Source organism: Equus asinus, chromosome 24, assembly GCF_041296235.1.
Source record: "Equus asinus isolate D_3611 breed Donkey chromosome 24, EquAss-T2T_v2, whole genome shotgun sequence".
NCBI lineage: Eukaryota > Metazoa > Chordata > Mammalia > Perissodactyla > Equidae > Equus > Equus asinus.
Genome location: NC_091813.1, coordinates 67,922,197 through 67,944,595, shown reverse-complemented (window position 1 = coordinate 67,944,595; position 22,399 = coordinate 67,922,197). Strand labels below are relative to the sequence as shown.

The 22,399-nt window shown below is 50.4% G+C and overlaps 1 protein-coding gene across 12 annotated transcripts in view; it reads left to right on the top strand.

The window, feature by feature from the left end:
* The first annotated feature begins 3,678 nt into the window (after window positions 1–3,678).
* MAP7 (microtubule associated protein 7) overlaps window positions 3,679–22,399 on the top strand; it is a 149,222-nt gene continuing 130,501 nt past the window's right edge. For 7 of the 12 annotated variants that reach the window (XM_070496552.1, XM_070496550.1, XM_070496546.1 and 4 more), the window contains exon 1: window positions 3,679–3,811. In XM_070496552.1, coding sequence (XP_070352653.1) covers window positions 3,763–3,811 — 49 coding nt within the window. In that variant the 5' untranslated portion in view covers window positions 3,679–3,762. Of the gene's footprint in view, window positions 3,812–5,008; window positions 5,034–22,399 lie in introns of those variants that run through there. The other 5 variants (XM_070496543.1, XM_070496549.1, XM_070496553.1 and 2 more) reach the window with 5 other exon arrangements.

Sequence of the window (22,399 nt, the reverse complement as noted above, 5' to 3'; positions counted from 1 at the left end):
CCAGGCTTTAAGGACATCCGACAGGGAAACAGAAGACAAAGTCCCTGCCACCAAGTAATTCATATCAGATTGAAGACACAAATGTGCCGTGACAAATCGCACCTCGTCTGTGGTAAAGGCTGGACGAGTGGCAAGCCCAGAAACCCGGCGCAGGTTGAGGGGCGACGGGCGTCACTGAGGAGGGGGACCTCAGCCTGGGCCTTGGAGGGAAGTTTGGTTAAAGAAGTCAGGACCGGAAAGCCTCTCTGGACAGAGGGCTGGGAGCCAAGGACAAAGGCCAGAAAGCAGGGATTTGCACGGTGTTCAGGAGAAAGTGAACAAGTTTTACAGTGCCTTAGCGCAGACAAAGTTTTAACTCATATTTGGCTGGGAAGTGGGAAGAGAATGGGGTAGGAGAGAGGCCCGGGAGGGAGGTGAAGTGGGCATTAAGCTGTGAGGAAATGGGGGCTCTATTAAAGGTTTCTAAGCAAGGGAAGGGTGTATGAGGTTAATCTGGCGAAGTTGTGTTGGGTAAATCAGAGGGAACAGCAATCGGATAGAGCAGTTGGAATAGAGCAGGTGGAACAAAAACAATGAGTCGACAAGATTTGGGAACTATGCTTCGGGCGGTGAGGACACGGAGAGGGAAGGATGGATGCTGAGCCGAAGTGAGTAAGCGGAGAATTCAAAACTAGGCAAGTTTGGAGGGGGAGCTGGTGTGGGACGTGTTGAGTTAACGGCAGGGCATCGTGGTAGAAATGTGCAGAGACCATGAGGATGTGTGGGGGGATGTCAGCACTGAGGCCGAGGGTGTATATTCTGGACCTGGGGGGTCACCTGGATGGAGATAATGGTCAATGAGGGCTGTGAGAGACAGGCTGGAGACAGAAAGGTTTGGGCCTAAAATTTTAGGAGGAAGGGTTTAGGAGGGTTTAGGAGGGAGGAGAAATTTAAGTCGTCAAAGGAGACAAAACGACTAGCCACAGAGGAGTGAGAAACACTAAGCCAGTGGTGCAGGTCAGGAGGAAGACCAGCAGAGGATCGAGAGCTGCAGAAAAGTCCAGGGGAACGACAGATGGAAAAATAGTCACAGGGAATTTGATTTCATACCCTGCGAAGTGTTTATAGACAGGCAAGAAAGACCATAGCTGGTCAAAGAAAATAAGGCAATAACGGCACCAGAGTCCTTCGGTCTATTACCTTTGGTGAACAAAACGTATGACAATAGATTTGGGAGTGTGAGAAGTCAAGGGGATAAATTTCAGAGTCCTGCCTGTAGTTGTTGGGGTAGAGCCCCTGAATGGAGCAGCATTTGGGGACTAGGAGGAAGAGGGGGCAGATGGTGTCAGGAGGTCCAGCTTCTCCCCTGGAAAGGGGAACCATGGCCATTCAGAGAGACTTTGAGGTGGATGTGAGAGCTCAAGAGAGATGGCTCCTGTGTTCTAAGTACAATGTGATGGTGTGCGACATTCAACAGATGTCATCCACACCCGCATACTCAGGCCCACCCTGTTACAGACACCCAGTTCAGGATGGAAAGCATAGTCTGTACATAGTCAGTGCAGGATTTCCATGGTTTTTTTTTTTTTTTTTCAGGAAGATTAGCCCTGAGCTAACTACTGCCAATCTTCCTCCTTTTGCTGAGGAAGATTGGCCCTGAGCTAACATCCATGCCCATCTTCCTCTACTTTATACATGGGACGCCTACCACAACATGGCTTTTGCCAAGCGGTGCCACGTCTGCACCTAGGATCCGAACCAGGGAACTTGGGGCCACCGAGAAACAGAAGTGCGAACTTAACCGCTGCGCTACAGGGCCGGCCCCCTTCCGTGTTTCTTATTGCACTTATTTTTGTGTAATTCATGACAGTCTGAAACATAAGTCAGCAAAGGAATGGGAGGAGGGCTAAGCACATACACACACAAAAAACCCCCAAAATAAGCAGACACACACAAACATAAACACCAATAAGGCTTGACTTCTTTTTAGGGGGAAACCGCGGTCAAAGCAAGAACCCAGTGCTGTTCTTGAGTAGGCAGTAAATCAGAGGTTTGAAAACAAACCCCCTCTCTTCGCCAAGGTTCTCCCAGGGAGTTCACCTCTCCAAATTCAGCTGGGGGTCTTCCCGGTGTCACAGGAAAGTATCTTGAACTCCGGTGCCTTAATATAGTAAAAAATATCTTTGCTGAGGCCCAAGCTGGGGTCTAAAACCACCTCCACCCACGTGTGCTTTACTTTCACTGACGAGCACTCTGACGGGAGTGACTGGAATGTGATTCAGGGGGATCAGTAGCTAAATGATCAGTTTGCCTAATCCAGTAGAGATGCTCCAGGAAACCCCTAACTCCCAACCGCAGCGCCAGGCCCTTGGTCAAAGCCTCTGCGCAGGCACCGGTGACCCAGAAAACAGACCCGGACGGGCCCTCCTGGGCTCGGGGCCGGCATTTTCACTCGCGGGGGGAGAACGACCACCCCAGCAGGACCCGGTACTGCGGGTCCGCTCGCGTCCGGGGCTGCGCTCCGTCGGGGCCTCCGGGTCACGGGCTCGTTCCGCTCGGCGTTCTGTGCTTATCGCCCGCTGGCGCAGAAACTGGTCGCTCCCTAGCTATCACCGGTGTCTCTAAAGAAATCGCTGCCCGCTGCTGGGCGCGTGCTACGCGCAGCGAGCCCGAAGTCGCAGCGCGGGCACCAACGGGGACCGGGGATAAGAGGGGCCCCGTCGCTGGGCACCGGTGTCGCCGCCCGTGTGCCGGGCGCACCAGCGACAGAGGCCTGGCGACGAGACAGGTGCCCGGCCACGGCGCCCCGGAGCGCAGAAGGGACGACGCGGCGTGGACTTGGCCCGCGGTGGGCCTCCGCCGGGCTCCCCTGCTCGCCGGCCGCCGCGAGCTCCAGCCCGGCGAGGCCGAGACGGCGTCTCCCGAGGCCCTCGCCTCCCCCGGGCCGGTCCTCGGGCCGTCCGGGTCCCCAGCCGCAGGCGTGGCCACCCCCAAGCCCTAGGGGAGCAGGCGGCGGTGCCGGAGCTCGGAGCCCACGTGCAGGCCCGGCCCGCTGCGCCTGCACCCGGGGCCAGGCCGCCCGCCACGCCGCACCTGCCCGCGCGGGGGCGCGCTGGGCCCGCGCTCAAGGCGCTCGCCACGCCCACCAAGATCGCCACGCCCCCTCCCCGCGCTCGACCCGCCCCCCTGCGCTCGCCTCGCCCTCTCCGCTCGCTCCGCCCCCATCCCAACTCGCAACGCCCCTCCCACCCCCCCAATCCCGCGCTCGCCCCGCCCCCTCCAGCGCGCTCGCCCCGCCCCCTCCAGCGCGCTCGCGCCCCGCCTCCTCACTTGCCCCGCCCCCAGGCTCTCCCCGCCCCCTCCAGCGCACTCGCGCCCCGCCTCCTCACTTCCCCGCCCCCAGGCTCGTCCCGCCCCCCCCCCCCCCCGCGCTCGCCCCGCCCCCTCCGCGCTTGCCAAGCCCACCCGCGCTCACCCCGCCCCTCCAGCGCACCGCGCGCCCCGCCTCCTCACTTGCCCCGCCCCCAGGCTCTCCCCGCCCCCTCCCCGCGCTCGCCCCGCCCCTCCGCGCTCGCCAAGCCCTCCCGCGCTCGCCCCGCCCCCTCCATCGCGCTCGCCCCGCCTCCTCACTTTCCCCGCCCCCAGGCTCCTCCCGCCCCTTCCCACTCGCCCCGCCCTCCCCCTCGCCCCTCCCCCGCGCTCACCTGTCCGCCCGCGGGCCGGGCGGGGGCCGGCGGGAGCCGAGCGGAGCGCGAGGGCGGAGCGGCCGCGTCACCGAGCACCATGGCGGAGCTGGGAGCTGGCGGCGACGGCGCGGTGCACAGCGAAACAGGTGACCGTGCGGAGGGGTCGCCGCGGTCCCGTGGGCGAGAGGGGGGCGGCGGCGGCGAGCGCGGCGGGTGGTCTGCCGGCGCCCGCGGCCCCCTGCCCACCGCCGCCCCCGCCTGGCCGCGGACCCGGCCGGCTGGCCCGGAGCGCCCTCCTCCTCCCTGCGTCCTCCCTCCCTCCGCCCGGTCCCGGCCCCCCGTGACCTCGGCCCCGGTCCAGGGCCGCCCGGCCGCTCCACCTGGACCCTCCCCAACAGGTGGAGGCCCGCCGGGCGCGGGCGGGAGGAGGAAATGGAGCCGCGCCGGCCGCTCCCTCCACCTGCCGGCTGTTGCGGCCGGGTCGCCTGTGCGGGGACCCTGTCCCGGCCGGGGAGTCCGCGGCCAGGGCGACGCAGGGCCATCGTCCGGGCCCGCGCCTGCCGGGCGCCCGGGGCGGGGGGCGCGGGGAGCGCGCAGTGACGCCGGCCGGGCGCCCGGGGCGGGGGGCGCGGGGAGCCCGCAGTGACGCGGGGCGGGGGGCGCGGGGCGCAGGGAGCCCTCAGTGACGCGGGGCGGGGGGCGCGGGGCGCGGGGAGCCCGCAGTGACGCGGGGCGGGGGGCGCGGGGAGCCTGCAGTGACGCCGGCCGGGCGCCCGGGGCGGGGGGCGCTGGGCGCGGGGAGCCCGCAGTGACGCGGGGCGGGGGCCGGGGGGCGCGGGGAGCCCGCAGTGACGCGGGGCGGGGGGCGCGGGCGCGCCGTCGGCTGAGGCCCTCGGAGTCCGTGTTTTCAGTCGGTCGCCTGCCCACGGGGGCACGTCGCCTCGGGTGGTCACCCCCACCCCGTCTGCACTGGGGACAGGGCGCGCGTCTCCCAGACTTGGGAGGCTGTCTTGCCGATCCGCCCCTCTCCCTAGTCCCCTTCTTTTGTTCTTGGCCGGTAAACTTTCTGGTACCTTTCTGCACTTGGGATGGGGCGGTGAGGCGGTGATTTTAAAAAGAGTTTAAATCGCAGGCTCCTCAAGGCAGTATGTTTTCTGCTCCTATACACGCATAATCGGGAGCAATTGTTTCCTGAATGTGTGGATCACCTCCGCCAAAAAAGAACTATCGACTTAGATGGTATACTTATTTTAGTGTGAAACGTCCGGAAAAGCTGTAACAGTCTTTGCAAGTTACGTGTCTGCTCTGCCACGAAGAGTTTGGGACCTAAAGTCTAATGACTTAATCTCTCCAGCCAAAACACCTGAGGTTGGTTCTGACAAGGTGTCTTGAACTTGTTTACTTTGAAGTCATGACGCTTCCTGTACGTGGTTTATTTTGACTTAATAATGTGTTTGAAAGGTTGGTGGATCATTGTTTTGGTTTGGGGTGGGGAGAGGAGATGCCTTCATAATTGCTTTGGGGAACCTGGTGGCTGGGGATCCGGATCCCCCGAGCAATGGCTGCATCCTCATAGTGAGTACAAATGGTTTGTCGTCTAATCCGCACGAAGTAACTGCTTCTGAAACAAAATTGTTTCAGTGAGTTAACACGCACCAATTTATGCTCAGAAAAATAAACGCTTCCTAGAATCTACACATGAACTCGTTCAGATGTAAGTGAACTACAGACTAGCATAGTCAGTACCTGAGAGCGTTAACTAATGAACTGGTCCTGCTTCTGACCTTTGGTATGCAAATCACCCATGTGGCTGTCAGTGACATATTTTCTTTTATGAAGACGGGAATTTAATTGGCTGCTGTCTCCATTATACTAAACAATTCTTCCATACTTTTGCCTAGGAACTACAGTTTCTAAGAGACGAATTTTATATATAGTCTTTTCAATTATTGTACTTTGTAATTTAACCACCTTATTTTTGGCCCACATCTTTTTCCTCTTTTTCTAGCTCTTTGGTGTTCAGAAGCACCTGTGTGAGCAGGTGCCAAAGACAGAAGAAAGGTGAAAATATATTTTTTTAAGTCTAGGTAGCAATATTTTGAGTGGACAACTGAGGATTGATTGAATTTTAACAACTTAAGAAGTTTTCCATATATTTAAAACCTGTTACCTATAAAATGTTTGTTAAGACTATTGAAAGGTACTGTATAAGTCTGACACTTAAAAACCATGTTTCTGTCAGCACATATTTATCTTCTGCTTGAAGGTAGTCAAATCACACTACTTGTGGTGAAATTTTTTATTTCTATTCTTTCGATGTATTTTTCAAAAGCCAAAGGTAAGAAGGAACTGAAAAAAATAGTTCATTTGGAAACACATTTTCAATTTCACCACCAGAGGACATCGAGTGCTTTTTCAGGCTGTTACTTCGAATAGTCCAGTGACTGATATGCACAAAACTGCCCCTGCCTGGCGTTCTGTATTTAATTTTATGCCCGTGCTCAAGAGCTGTGGAAGGTGCGTGTGCACAGCTGACTTCCCAACTTGATAACTTCTTTTAAAAAGCCTACTGAATTAGACCAAAGGTAAAGCCTACTGAATTAGACCAAAGGGAAAGCTGCTTTTGAGTAATTCATGAGATCACACTTTCAGGCACAGGAAATAAGTTAATACCTGTGATGTGTGAATTCTGTTGATATTCTTTTGGGGGAGATGACCTGGAACTGGGCTTTTTCCCTCTTTGGCTGGCCGTGTCGTGAAAGAACATGGGTTTTCTTTGCGATCTTGGTCATGACCCTTAACTGCATTTTTCCAAGTTAAAAAATGATCTTTAAGGTCTCTCTTAGCTCTGAGAGTCTACAAATATCTGCAAATAAAAGTGGTAAGAGAGGGGCTCAGATTAAACTTCTCCCTTTTGAAACTCAGGTCCTAAAGCTCGTACTGCTTCATTCAGGTGACTGGACGACATCCCATTGTCTTGTGGCTAGTCGTACCTTTACATCTTGCGAAGTAGGAGAGACGTATTATTAGACCAGGCAGTTGTGCTCAGAAGCATGCCTTTATCTGATATCACTAGTTATGCATGTGTGTGAAACACTAATTTACATTGGCGTGTTCTCTAAAAAGATTCCAACATCTTTGCCTCCTGATGTGTGAAAAATAATCATTCGAAAGGAGTTATTTTTTTAACTCAAATCTCATTATCTTAATGTAAGAATTGAAAATATTGAGGCTCAGAATAATTTGATCAAGAAATGTGTACCTTTCATATGTTAAGCGTTTTGGTGGCTGGAAGGTTGATGACGGGATCCCTGGATTTAGCAGGGACAATAAAACCCACAAACCAATCATTGCCAGGCATGAGGAGTTTGGTGAAGAAAGAGTTACTGCTCACTGTGGTTGTTCATCAGGGAGGACACACTAGGTAAAGTAATTAATTTAAACTTTAAAAAATAAGTAAATGATATGTAATGTTGGGTGGAGGAAAGAGAGAAAAAAATTAAGGTGCTAAAAGTAAAGCTGCAGATACGGAAAAGAGCCAAATTTTAGTCATGTTGACTCATGTGAGCGTTGACGTGAAAAAGTCCTAGATCAACTAGGAATGATGATACGTTGGGGCCAGATTGTGGAATGATTGAAGGTCAAGTTAAGAGGTTGGTACATTATTCTGTGGACAGTGGGGAACTGTTGATGATTCTTGAGAATAACGTATCTTGACTAAAGCGTGATGAATTAGCTAACTCTGGGTGCATGAATCTTGAAAGCTTGATTGCAAGGTCTAGCAGAAGAGCTCAGTTGTGCCTTTAACGAATGCCTAGCCCCTCCATCCAGGAAGTCATTCTCTTCAGTTGCTTGTTGCTGCTTTGGGAAGGGTAAATGGGGATGGTAAGAGTGCATGAGGAGCATCCGCACAGCTGGACAGATAGCCACAGCTCTGGAGATCAGTGAAAACTGGAGATCTACCCAGCTGGTCCTCAATTTGAAGTAAGAGTGTAGGCTAGAAGATGGATTTAAGGAAGAGTCCAGTAACATACAGACCAGCTTCGAGTTTCCTGCAGAAAACTAGCCAGGCATTGGAAATGGGAAGAGAATGATTAATTCAGGATTCTACAGAGGCGTGTGTGCAGGTAAACAGTGGCGTGGAAGATTATACTCCAGGTTCGAGTTTGGCTCATTGGCGTATGAGTGGCACGAAATATTCATGAGGAGGACCTGGTTTTGGTGGGAGAAATAGAAAAATCTGTTTTAAACGTGGCGATTGGAGGTACAAGAGTGACATGGGAGTGAAGGAGAACAATAGAGGTTAGGACTCTGGGATTTGTTCCCTAAGGGAATAAAGACGGAAGCCATGAGAGCAGAGCCTAGAAAGGGAAACTGAAAAGGGGTGAGACATGTCGCGAGCACAGGAGGAGGAAGAGCTGGCAGAAAAGCTGGAAAGATAGGAAAAGCCAGGCTGAGCAGTGCCGCACCTGCCGCAGGAGACAGACAGAGCAGTCAAGGATTCAGAGACCGAAGAGGGAAAGGGCCATGGGTGTGGTTCCAGGTTGTCGCTGGCGATCCCCAGAAGAGGATTTCGCAGTTGGTGCGAGAGTGTGGGAGGCACCAGACTGTGCGTGAGTGATGGGCGAGCGACTGCAAGGCAGAGACGGCCAGTTTAGAAGGCCCTCCGCAGTTTGCTCGTGAAAGGAAAACTTTCAAATCCGTGAATAGGCGGAGGGATTTTCCTCTCTTTTTAAAATTTACTGTTTAATTTTCATACAAAAAATTTCATGTGTTTTTGGGTGTACAATTCATTGAGTTTTGTCAAATGTATAGTCATGTAACCACTGCTGTCAGTATGGTCCACAAGAGTTCTCTCAGCCCAGAGAATTCGCTCGGGCTGCCGCTGTTGGTCAGGCTCTCCTCCTACCTTCAGCCCTGGCAGCCACTGAGCTGTTGGCCATCCTTCTAGTTTCGCCTCTTCAGAATGTCATGAAAGTGGAATCGTACAGTGTAACCTTTTGAATCTGAATTTTTTCACTAAGCATAATGCATTTGAGATTCAAACGTGTTGTTGTGTGTGTCAATAGTCATTTGAGTATTTGCCATTGTGAGGAAGTACCACAGATTGTTAACCCATCCACCCATTGAGGAACATTGGGAAATTTCCAGGTTTGGGCAGTTATGAATAATGCTACTGTAAATACAGATTTTTCTCATTTATCTAAGGGAAGCACCTAGGAGTGGGATTGCTGACTCATGCATGTTTGTAAGAAACTGGCAAACTCTTTTCCAGAGTGGCTGTACGATTTTGCATTCCTACAAGCAATGTTTGAGTTCTGGCTGCTCCACATCCTTGCCAACACTTGATGTTGTTAGGTTTTGTTTTGAATTTTTAGCCATTCCACCAAGTTCTTTGAGTAAAGCTATGTAAAAGTAGCACCCTTGAATTAGGAAAACCTGTGAAGGGAGTGTTGCTCCCGGAACCCAGGTTAAGGGGGTTTTTATTTGGCTCTAAGGTCATCAGCTGCTTTGTTCTTTTTTCCCATGGTATTTATTTCCTGTGGAGCCGGCATTCTGAAGCTGATTATGGACAGAAGCGCCATAGTACGGCACAGCCCACGTCAACCCAAATTCTTGTCCCTGTTACGTCTGCCTTCTAATCCCTTGAGATGCGACTTTCCAGAATTTGGAAAGATGTTTTTTCAGTTAGAAAGCTAGAAATATTGGTCATATAGCTTGTGTTATGGTCTTGATTGTTAATTCCTGTTGGCACAATTTGTATTGTCAAGCCGAATACTCAGCATCGGTTCTCGGGTCCTGAAGACGCTTACAGTGCTCTGTGAGTCTGGACGCCTGATCACCACGCTGGGCTGAGCTGCTGTGTGCTCAATCTATGTAGGGTTTAGGCTTATTCTTTGCTGCGAAGTCCAGTTTTACAGTTTCTCCAGCTCTTGAGTGGGTTAGTGCTTTCTGCCTCTTTAATATTTCAGCTCTTGAAATACTCAGAATTGTACTTGTTCATAAATTTAAATGGCATTGGATGGTTTTTCTGTGTTCATTAAATACTGTTCTCCTTAGTATCATTACCAGCTGAGGAAGAATCGGTAAGATTCTCTTTTTTTAGTTGCCACTTTGAATTTTGAGTTGAAGCGTAATATGTTTTTGGCAGCAAGAACTCATGCATTTGGTAGTTCCTCGTCCTTGAAGCTCCTTCAGAAATAGTTGTCAAGGAACAAATTTTGGGAAAATTCCGAGAATTGACACCGCTGACCGGATAACGCAGGTGAACAGAGGGTCACACAACAAGCAGAAAGGAAGCTGAGCGGCATGCCCGTGGTGACGTGACTGCACTGTGCAGGGGTTGTTAGTAAAGTGGGATATACTTAAAGTTTAGAGTGCTGAGATTTGGGGTATCTTAAGATTTCTTCTGTGACTTTTAAAAAATTCTATGAAAGCTGCCTTTTTGGAGTTGGCTTCCTGGTATAGAGAACCGTCCTTTCCAATGGCATAGCTAGAAGAGCCCTTTCTTCTAGTGTCCCCACTCCCCAGGGCAAGGCCTGTTTGGGTGGCAGTAACGTGCATAATAATTGGCTGTAGCAGAAACACTGGGCTGCTTCTCAAGACTGTAATCCAGGCTTCCGGTTCTCAGGAGCTCCTGGCCTGACTCTGATGGGCAGACACACCGGACAGGACCTGGTGGCCTGCTTCCTGCATTCCGGCTGGATTGGTTTCTGTTCATGGCAGTGCTCCAAATTAGTACAGCGACACCCTCACCACTGCCCCGGTGGGTTCATCCAAACGCGGCTCGCTCCTTGGGCAGAAGGTCATGTTGTTGGAACGACTGCTGAGCCCCTGTGCTGGAGCATCGTTGGCTCTCAGTCTCGGCAGTGCGTTCACATCACCTGGGACCTTTGACATGTCCCTCAAGCCCAGCCACACCCCAGGCAATTAGCTGAGACTCTCTCCGGGTGGGAGCCAGGTGGCTGTGTTTTTAAACGCCCTGGGTGGCTCCAGCGTGCAGTCGAGGCCGAGAACTGCTGGCTTAGATCCGTTTCCTAGTTAGTGCTCCTGCATTTGGCGGCCTTAGTGGGTTTAGTTAGAGGGTGTCAGGTGTTATCTCCTGGAAACCACTCGGAACATCATAAAGCTACTGCCCTCAGTCTGGTGAGTTTACGCAGCTTACTTTGCCCAGTGATGTCCTGAAGGGAGTAGAGGTAGATGTGGATCTTAGTGCACTTGAACGGCCAGATATCTGCGCCCCGATTCAGGTGTTGATGCACTTTACGCATGAGTGGTGCCGGAGCCAGCGTGCTTTCTGTCTGCCTCGCTCGCTCACTGCCACCCTGCCTTCCTCTCCCTCCTTGCCCTCAAGACGAGGAAAGGTCAATTTCGGGTAAATAATAAAGCTTTTCGTAGAAAATTATATATTTTTCCCAGAGATTTTCCTGATGACTAGGAGCTCTCCTCGCCAGGTCCCTGCTTCCTGTGTTTCTTCCGTCTAAAGGTCGTTGGCACAGCAGGACCCCCTCCCGATGCTGGAGCCTCGTATGACACTAATACTTTGGGCTAATCTTTCTCCCCCAGCACCCACCCCCTTCTTTCTCCTCCCAGATGTTACTCTTCCATGGGCTCAGTCTGGTGGCCTCTGCTCCTTCCCTCTGTGTTTTTTCTCTGCATGTTAATCGCGTTTATGGCTTTGAACATCACCTCAGAGTAGTCTCCTTGGCTCTGCGTGCCCAGCTCCTCGAGGCACTCTGAGCTGCGTTGGTGCCTGTGAGGTTTGGTGGTGCCATCAGTTGTGATATGAAGCTTTGTCACTGGGGCTTACCTTTGGCACACCTGATCTCCTATTTTCTTTTCTCCTCCCCGCAGTTGGCATCCGCAAAGCCGTAAAATCCAGGACCCAAGTGAATGGGCAGGAGGCAATATTGAGTGGGCCTGGTCCCTCAGGAAGAGAAAGATCTTTGACTTTTTTCCCTCAAGATTATATTGAAACTAAGCATGTGCGAAGCCATACGGTCTTGGGCTCAAAATCAACTCCCCGATTCTTGAGGGATAATGCTGACCTATTACTTTGTGCCGGGACTCTGGGGTCTGGCTGCCTGGGTCCCATTCCCAGTTCTGCCACTCTACCTGAGGGGTCGTGGGCAGGTCATCTGACCATCCTCTTCCTCGGTTTCTTCCTTTTTAACACAGGGATGGTGCTAACCCCTTCAGAGGGGTGTCATGGGGACTCGTGCCTTTGTGCACTGGGTTGTGGTCGTCGTTGTGGTTCCGGGTCGCTGAGGATTGGCACTGCATCATTGTGAGAACAGAGACTTACCCTGAAACGCTAAATTTCTCCCTCCAGCATGTCTTTATTTATAATTGTGGAGGATCTGTAATGAGGGACTCAGAAGGTAATGCGGCCTCAGACCTGATCGCAGCTGTGCGATGGCAGGGCCGTGGCTGGGCACGGGGGTAGGAAGCCGTCCAGTGGTGTGGGGCGGTGCTCTTCACCTGTCAGCCCACGGAGGTCGCTGCCCACCGCCCAGGAGAGCTGAGGTTGTGTTGTCATTGCTCTGGACGCCCGTGCCAGCCCGTCTTGCCTGACTTTTCTTTCATCCAAATTTTGAGTTCTTTGCTAAAATATTATTGCTATGGAATTATTACACTTTACTCAATCATTAAGGTGGACTTCCCTTGCCTTGAAACCACAGAGATGGACTTCCCAGACCTATTTTGACTTTCAGCAAGTCACTGTCACTTCGGTGAATATGTTTCTCTATGAGGAAAATGGAGGAAGCGTGTGCACTTCCAGTGCCTTCATGAGAAGCAGGCAGTTTGAGTTTCTTCAAAGTACAGACGTGAAATAGAAAATATCAGTAAGCCATCTTTCTTATTTGTTAGTCACACATTTTAGAAGAGAGTTTCTTAAATTGCAGAGGCTCCTTTACAAGGCCCAGCCTGGATTTGTGGTGTGTGTGTGAGGAGAGAGAAACAGAGACATTTCTCTCCAGCAAAATAATATCAACTTGGAATTTAGATTTTTATATCTTTTAAAAAATTTAATAACTTAGTAAATCTTAAAATATGTCACTGCCTCAGATGGGTCGTGGGTTAGGATGTTCTGAGTAATGTCCTCAGATTGTCTTGATGGTAGACACTGTGGTACTTCATTAAATAAGTATGCCTTAAGCCACTCTTAAAATATTAAAGTATATATCATTCTTCAGTAAAAAGTAGTTATTAAAGGGGCCTGCCCAGTGGCACAGCAGTTAAGTTCGCACCTTCCACTTCAGCGGCCCTGGGTTCGCCGGTTGGGATCCCAGGTGCGGACATGGCACCGCTTGTCAAGCTATGCTGTGGTAGGTGTCCCACATATAAAGTAGAGGAAGATGGGCACGGATGTTAGCTCAGGGCCAGGCTTCCTCAGCAAAAAGAGGAGGATTGGCAGCAGTTGGCTCAGGGCTAATCTTCCTCAAAAAAATAAAAATAATTATTAAAAACAAGATGGTATTATATACTAACACGCTTAACACAGGAATAAGCCAGAATTTCTTTGCGACAGTGGCCTCCCGTCTTCTCCCATCCCTGTGTGCATGCGGAGCTATCCCTCTGCTTTGTAGGGGCCTGCGTCGGTCCCAGGAAGAGTCTCAGGAGCTAGAGTAGAAATAGAAGTGGCTCTACCATAGAAAGAAAGCATTAAAATAAGCAGAGAAACGGGGCATGGAGCTAGTTTAGTCTAGGAGACCCATGGGAGGGCCACTGCATTTGAACAGAAAATTCCCGTCGTCTTATAATCCAGTGGAGCCTCACGGGAGAGTGCTGGCTTGGCGTTTCAGGTTCTGGCCCTGGTGGTCCGGCTGGTCAGCTTTGAGATTGTCCTTCCATTCATTTACGGCCGGATCAGCCCACCTTTGCCTGCCTCTCGCCACAGAGAGCGTGGAGGAAAAGTGGTCCCCATCTTAAGCCAGCTTATGCAGCACGGGCTCAGCCGTGTCCGAGGTTAGAGCCACACGTCACTGTGAGGCTTGGGGGACTCCTGAAGGCACCCACGATCGATGCAAGTCCTCAGGAAGGTTTGGGAAGGCGGAGGAGTGTGGGGTGTCAGAAAGGGGAGCAGAGGGCTGTTCTGCGTCTGGTGCCTGTCTGGAAGGAGGCCTCGGCGGGCGGAGGGCAGACGCCTGTGAACAGGGTTCAGAGCCGGGTGTGAACCGTACAGTGACGTTTTGCTTCTCAGAGCGCATTGCTGATTTCTTTTAGAGATGCAGCTGTCTGGGAACAGTTCATGGAACAATTTGAAATGTTGCAATTATTTTTAAAGCAAACAGCTTTTGGTTATATAAACCTCGCTCTTTTTGTTTGTAAACAGAGGACAAGAACGAGATCTTTTCTGGTGAGCTGCATCAGGCCTGGCTCTGGCTCTGAAGGGACATGGGTGCTTCTTGTTCTGGGGGCGTGGGGCCCCATTTCTTCCTCCGTGCCTGTGTGGAAAGGAGCCCAGACGGTACTACCTGCAGCAAAAACGTGGGGGGGAGCAGAGACGTTCACTATGATTCTTATCCCTTCACGGCAATATTGCACGTGTCCAGAACAACCCTGCCCTCCTTTTTTTTAAAAAACACATCAAGGATTTTAGTACCTTTGCCATATTATGATAAAAGGCAAAATGGTCCATTTGTGGTGTTTTAGGAAGTTTGCCGAAAGGCTCCTTTGTCATTATAATCCTTCCTCTGTTGCCAGTCTAAAATTCACAGGAGTTTAAGGCAAGGGCTGAAAATGTGGCTGTGAGAGGGGAAGGGGTTCTAGATACGAGGTTCAGGGTGCCCTAAGTGTGCCTATCAACCTGTTCATCCTTCTGAGATGTTACTTCTTTCTGTAGAGTCCCCTAAAATCTCGATGGCCCTAGTCAGGCAAGACTAACAGGTGGCGTATTTATCAAAAAACGTAGTGGGTTGCTAGTAGTATCTGCTTCTTGGAAATTAATGCTTCATTTCTTTTTTTTAAGCACTCATTTCTGCATTGGGAATCGGTTTTGCTTAGCAGGTGCAAATTGTAAAAGCTTCTGGGCTTCCTGCTTAATCCTGAATCTGTCTGTCTTTGCTGTATGGTGTAGCTGAAGGCTCTTGCTGTTCTGGGTTGTGGCTGACAGTTACATGGGTGTGCTGTCTTTTCAGTGTGCGCCTTAACTGAATGGAAGTGACCAAACCTCGGCCTTGCCCAGCATGTCGTATAATTTGGCGTTTCTGTTCGGCACGTCCTTCCTCTGGGTTGGTTTCAGAACTGTGCGGACTGTGGAAACTCTGTGAGGTTTGAGACCTCAGACCTTCACACATGCTTTATCTTCTCATGAGAAGCAGGTCTTATTCTACCACCACCTGCATCCGCATATCTACATTTTAGTTTCTTCTAATCGAGACAGTGGGGTTACTTCATGACAACAGGGAGGTTTTCTGTTAATCTTCAAGTCTCTGCTTTCTAAACCATCTAATGTTGAGACAACCAAACGGCTTAGCTCTTAGGGTGGTGTAAAGGTTTCATTTGATGATACTTCCAGGCTGACCTGTGTTGGGTTCTCAGTGAGAGATCACTGCTGAAAATAAAGGGGGATTTAGTAGGTCTGCTCTGATATGTCCTGACCGCAGTTTATGAATGTTATTTTAATAGAGCGTTGCAGTGTTGGGAAATGATTTGAGTAAATGGCATCCAGCCTGCCGAGTGAAGATTGGGATCACTGACACGGGTGCCTCTGACTTTTGAGTGGCACGCTTTCATTTGCAGCATGTTGATTGCAGCGTGGAGTGGCGTGTCTACATCTCTGTGGGGTCACTGGCGGGGGTGGTTAATTTTATGTGTCAGCCTGGCTGGGCTGCGGTGCCAGTTGCTTGGTCACGCACTGGGCCAGATATGGCTGAGAAGGTATTCTGCATCTGTGATTAATCTCTGTGGTCAGCTGACTTTGGGTGCAGGCCGTCACCCTGATAGTGCAGCGGCCTGATCCAGTCGGTTAGAGGCCTTAGGAGCAAAGGCTGAGGTTTCCCAGAGAAGAAGGAATTTTGCCTCAAGGCTGTAACATAGGGGTCCTGCCTGAGTTTCCAGCCTGCTGGCCGGCACTACAGATTTTGGACTGGCCAGCCTCCACAATCACAGCAGCCGTTATCCCTTAAAATAAGCCACTTTATATATGTGTATAATTTATATGTTATAGTTTTCTCCAGAAACTCAAAACCAAAAATACTGTTGGTTCTAATTCTCTGGAGAACCCTGACTGATTCATTGAAAATCAAGGGTTTACCCCCCAGAATTATACAAAACGCTGTAATTGCTTTTTAAGAGAGAAAATTCTAAATTAATTTAACCTGATTTTTAAGGTGAAAACAGAGGCTATTAAACCTTCCTAAACTGGAAAAAATCTTAATTGAAGTCAGTTTTAATTTCAAGGACTTTTAGGAGAAAGAATTGGGAGGAGCCGCCAAGTAGCGGAGGACGGGATTGGGGAAAGTCTCCGTCTGAAACACGGGGTTCTGACCTGCCTGGTTCTTCCCGCCCTGAAGCCTTAGGGCTCCCCTTCTGCTTAAGACGCCTGTGAAGTCGTGAACTGAGCTGCTCTGCTCCGCTTACTGTCCTTTCCCCTTCCTCTCTCAGGTCACATCGCCACAGTGACGCGTCCCAGTAAACTGTCACTGAGGGCAGACCGGGTATCTTCTTGTCTTTCTCCTCATCCCTGGGGTTTTTCACGTGGTGGTTGTCATTACGGTGCAGGTAGGAGAGCGAGCGAGGGAAGCCGGCCAGCAGCAGGTGCGGAAATCTTCGTGTGGTCCTCCTCTAGCCAGAACCTGCCTGAAGCATCCATTGTTTCCGTTATTTAGCTCTAAGTCTAAACCTCTGGGGGGCATCCGTCGAATGAGAAAGGCAACACAGCTGCCCAGCCGAGCTGCCGTGTCACGAGGGCCGTGTCGTGAGGCTGTGTGAGCGCAGAGCACGGCATCAGCGGGAAGGGCTGTGTGAATCCCTCTGCTCTTCCCCTCGGCCTGACTCTTCCCCTGGGGTGTAACTTGAGTTTCTGTTTTTGTCAGGTCATGGAAGTGCAGGATGAGAAGAGATGCTAGGGAGCTAAAAATGACAGCTGTGCACGGTGCGTTGATGCAGCACACCTCCCCCATCAGTGTCTGTGCACGGCTGTCGTCAGCCACCAAAGGCACAGCTCACTGCATTCTGGTAACTTCCAATCAGCAATCCTAGGTGTCCATTCCAGAACTACACCAGCAGTAGAAACCCTTTCATACGTTAACCTTCGTTCAGTTGTTGTATTCCTCCGGAGTCTTCTCTTCTCCAGAGAAAGTGTCCCTTCCTTCAAATGACCCTCCTGTTATGGCCCAGGATCTTTGTGAGAAGTCCGGGTTGCTCTCATCTGAAGGTGGTGTAATTTATCATCCACTTGAAATATCTAGCTCAGACCCTGTGGTCTGAGGACCAGAAAGGCTTGTCCCCTTGCCCAGCACGCCAGCCGTCTGCAGATGCACCCATGGTGCTGTTAGGACGGCTGCCTCGCCACGCGGCGTTGTGCTGAGCTTGCTGTCCGCGACCGTCCCTCCTGAGTCTGCTGAGGCTCAGGCAGGTCTTGGTTTTGTACCTAGTAGTTGCATGTTTTTAATAGAAGAGGTTTCATATTTATCACTACTAAATTAATCTTTTTAGCTGAAGCCCGTTCTTTTGATCGATTGAGATCATTTTGGACCTGCTTCCAGCCATCTCTCAGAGTTGTTTTACCTACAGATATAAAGCCATGTTCTTGTCTAAACCTTTCATAAAAACATTACCCACGGGGCTGCCCTACGGGCATAGTGATTAAGTTCACGCGTTGCACTTCAGTGGCCTGGGGTTCATGGGTTCAGATACTGGGCGCGGACCTATGCACTGCTCAGGCATGCTGTGGCGGCGTCCCACATAAAATAGAGGAAGATTGGCACAGATGTTAGCTGAGGGCCAGTCTTCCCTGTGCAAAAACAAAAACACATTATCCACCTTTCCTTCCCATGGCTCCCTTCTCCAACTTTCACCTGGACTATTGCAGGAACTGATGTGCATGCTCACCCCCCTGAAATGAGTCCCCCACACTGCCCTGGGGTGCCTGTTAGAAAGATAAACAGGAGTGCTTCTCGTATTCCTGTCCACCTTCTGTCCCCACGGCTACCACTTGAGAGCTCTTTTCTCCACCTGGACAGTGTAGTTATGTAGCTGGTTTTTCCTTCTCAAGTCTCCCTCCTTCTCCCTTCCACCCCATCCTCCACCAGCTGCCAGACTGACCTGTCTCACCACACACCTGGTCGTCAGCGCCCTTCAGCGGCTCTCCTTGCCTGTGTCTGGGAGAACATGAGGGTTTGGCTGCCACCTGCCCTCTCGGGCTGTCCCCCACAGCGCTCCATTGTGCGTCCTTGACGTGCTCTTACCACTCTGACAGCAAGACAAGGACCAGTTTTTCAGTTTTCTCATCTTTCTAATGGTGTGGCTCACAAATAAATCTAAACACGTAAGTACTCACAGACCAACGATGAATTAGGTAACTTTTAGAAACACAGTCCTGGACATCTGCCTGCTTCTTCTGTTGAACCCAGCAGTTGATTTCTCTGCCTCCTTTTTAATCTGCAAAATCGGATTTCTAACCTAAGAAGAGTGTCACCATTAGAGGAGAGGACCTTCAGTGCACATTTTCACTTTTGTCAAGGAATTCAAAGTTCATATAGTGCACATTAAGAGAGTATTATCAGTGAGAATAATGAACAGGAGGGCCTGTAGGCCTTCTGTCCTGTTACTGGGTTAAAGTTTAATGTGGCGTTTTATAATATTTGAAACTTGGCGAGTGAGAGCTGATATGTAGGAAGGGGTTTTAAAGAAAGCCGAGTGTCCACACCTCACGTCAGGTAAACAAACGCCCAGGGTTTAGAATTTGTTTATGGTGGAGCCAACGTGGGGAAATGAACTGTTTCGGCACTGAGAAGCGTTCCCCATGCAACAGAAACTTCTGGAACATTCTGGAAGGCATGGCAGGGCCCCCGTGCTTCTTGGTTGATGGCACATCACTACTGACTGTGTTTACTGTCTTTCCTGTATGTTTGTTAACAAAGGGAGTGAAATAAAGATCACAGCAAACCTGCCTTTTTACTTTCCTTTCAAAGGATCAGTCTGTGCCGTGTTTCTTGTCCGACAGCCTGTTGGAAGCTCTGTACAAGCTGCAGGTGGCAGAATGCTGTGCCTCTGTTGCCACAGACACCATCAGTAAGTGGCATCATCTGGGAAACTGAGGGACCCCTTTAACTCCAGGAATGGGGACGGCAGAGAACCAGCTGGGGCCCCTTGTTTCCCAGGGGTTGTTTGAGTCCACGTCAGCCTGGGCTGGCTTTGTCATTTTCAAACCATATGCCGGGTTTTTTAAGCTGCACTAAAATGTGGATTTCTAAAACTCCTGCCAGAAGTAAACTGCAGCTTACCTCAGGGAGATGCATTACATATTTAAAAGATTACTAAGTCCAGTAGTTTTGAAGACTTAATCATCTCTAATGTAGAAATGTAGAAAAGCACTTTGGTGCTTGTGGGCCCCCTGAAAGGTAACTAACTTCTGTGGATCCAGAGCTCGTAATTTACCAGTGACGGCTGCTCAGTCCAGCAGTGATCATTCCTGTTTTCAACTGCGGTCCTTGAATCGTGCAAACCAGGCTCTTCCCCATTTGGGTAATTTTCTGTGAGGCTCACTGGGCTTTCGGAGTGGAGAACCTGTGGAGTCTTCCTACTGGGTAAACGCATTTCTCTTTGCAAGAGGACATTCTTGGTTCACCCCTGGATGCACTGTTTTCCAGTTTTATGGTCACAGAATAAAAGCGTAGGAAGCGTAAGTGTGAACAGAAGCCTGGAGGGGGTGTGTATGTGTGTGCACCTCCACGTGTGCCGCCTGTTATATAACTTGTGATGGCTACGCGCAAGTCAGGTGCTGGCATCCCTGAGACCAGCAAGGTTGACTGTCCTGTTCACCCGCCTCACAGCTTGGCGCTGGGCCGGAACGGCCAGGCAGCAGGAGAGAAGGGCAAACAGACGTACGTTTGCTGTGTACTCAGAGGGGGGACAGCAGCTGCTCCAGGGCCTGTTGGCCAGTCTTGTCCCTAGTGGATGAGTGTCACCATTGTCACCTGTGATCGCGACTACATCTTAGGATAATGCTGCAAACGTTTGTCCTCTGTGTGAAGGCAGTCTGGTTGTACAGGCTACCCTTGGGCACTAGGCAATGACATTCTCTCACGTTTGTACGCAGTCTCCATTAACACGTCATTTACCATTAACACATCATTTACTATTTTAACAGTTTAAACAAAACAGTTGCAAAACCTAACTGACTCTTAGAAGTCTGCATACCCCACTTCCAGGGGGACTGGATTAAGAGTCTGTGTCTGCAGGTGACACGAGAGGACAGCTGTGTCACGTGGAATTGACAACCCTTACTGGTGCCGGGGAACAGTGCAGGCGTTCAGGGGGATTCTGGTTACTTTGGGGGGTATGTACATTTAAGGTCTCGCCATCCCCTTTCCATATTTGCTTTCCTTTTGGGTCAGAGTGTAAAAGGGAGAAGGCTGTGGCCCCAGGCCCCCCACAGCGTTCAAGCCACTGGAATTAAATAATAGAATTAAGCCCTATATCCATTAAAGATTGGATTTGAGCATTTAGGAAACCAATTCAAATGTATTTATAGGTCTTAAATGAGATGAGAGATGTGTACTTCATGGGGGAAAAAAGTCCTTCGTTGTGATGGTGTGGCCTCGGCTGCTTGCCTTCCCGTCAGTGGTCGCAGCTGTGACAGGGTGCGCTCGCCGTGCTGGAGTCAGGATTTGCATGGCAGCTGTGACGGGGGTGCGCTCGCCGTGCTGGAGTCAGGATTTGCACGGCAGCTGTGAGGGGGGCGCGCTCACCATGCTGGAGTCAGGATTTGCACGGCGGCAGGACAAAAGCATCTTGGCTCCAGAGCAGATGGCCCTGGGTTTAATCCTGACTCAGTGACCTAACCAGCTGGATGAGTAACCTTTCCGAGCCTCAGTTTCCCAATCTGTCAGGTGATAACTCCTCTCTCCGGGCTGCTCTAGCTAACAGACCTTAACCTGACCCCACACTGCTCATGGCTGTGTGACAAGGGTGGCTTTTGCCCTCTGGTTAGGCTCTCATTTCCCCTAGTAAATGGTTTTTAGCATAACTTGAATTCTTTAAAAAAAAAAAAAAGCCTTATTGGTGCTTTCCACATTTTGATACAAATCACAGTTCTCCGTCAGAGCCCTCAGGCTAGAGCGTGAAGGATCCCGTCTTGGTCAGGTGAGGGATGTTGCACTGAAGTTAACACAGGAGAAGCCTTTGGTCTGCTGGGCGTGGTGGAGGTGGGCTCAGTTTCAGGCCTCTGCTCTGGAGGGGCTGTCTGTGATCTCTCTCCCCTTATCCATGACCCCAGGCGAGGCCTGAAACCACAGATAGTACCGAGCCCTGTATATACTGCATACAGACCTGTGATAAAGTATAATTTATAAACTAGGCACAGTAAGAGAGTGACAACAATAACTGATGATAAAATAAAACAATGTGACGGTCACTGTAGTAAAAGTGACTGTGGATCTTAGCAGCCTCAGCATAGGATTTTTTTTCTTTGCGTATTAAGTTGGGAACTTTCACCTTTTCACTTAAAGGGAGCACTTCCTGGCTTCTCTTTGGCATAGCTGCAGTGCCAGTTGCGCTTTCGGGCCATTATTAAGGAAAATAAGGGTTGCTTGAACACAAGCAGTGTGATAAGCGACAGTCAATCTGATAACCGAGAGACGGCTACTAAGTGACTGACAGGTGGGTGGTGTGTACAGCGTGGAGACCCTGGACACAGGGATGGTTCACGTCCTGGGTGGGATGGAGCGGACAGCACAAGATTTCATAGGCTACTCAGAACAGTGCAATTTAAAGCTTATGAATTATTTCCAGAATTTTCCATTTAATATTTTTGGACTATACCTGACCACAGGAAACTGAAACCATGGAAAGCAAAACCACGGATAAGGGGGAACCACTGTGGCTCCCTTCTGCTGGGGCCCTGGAGGGTGAGCGCAGGCCTCAGAGGGTGGCCGAAGGCCTCAGGAGGGTGCCTCCCTGAGATTCGTAAACTCCTCTGGACAGGTTCATTCGGTCGCTTTGCTGCTGTTCCTCCCACGAAATGTTTGAGCTGTGCTTGACAGCAGTGGGGTGTCCAACTTCTGCAGAAGCCGTTTGAATTCAGCCCTACTTTTCGTTTTTAAAGCCACTCTTAGGAAGATGTTTCATTGTCCTCCTAGTACACCGCATAAAACATTGTCATCTCACTTTTTATTTGGAGGGTGGAGGGAAAGATCCCTTTTCTTTAGCTTTACCCCTTTCAGTAATAGCTTTATTAAATTCAGCAGAGACAATCAGACGCTGTTGTCTTTATTTGAGTGAGGCACATTTCTAAATGAAACTTGTCACTTGCTTGAGATATAAATTTTCATTTTCTCTGCCAGAACGTAGTTTCAGCTATACTTGTCATGTGTATGCTTTGCTGTTGTAAGTACTCACCTGATGCTCTGGAAGTGGAAGAAAGAAACTAAAGTGCATTTGAAAATATTTTCATTTCACAAATACACGTGTATGGTACTGGCCTAAATTTATTGATCATTTAATCATTGATTAAAGAAAAATAAATAGGCAATAACAAGTCATCTATAAGTCAGTAAAAACTGTGT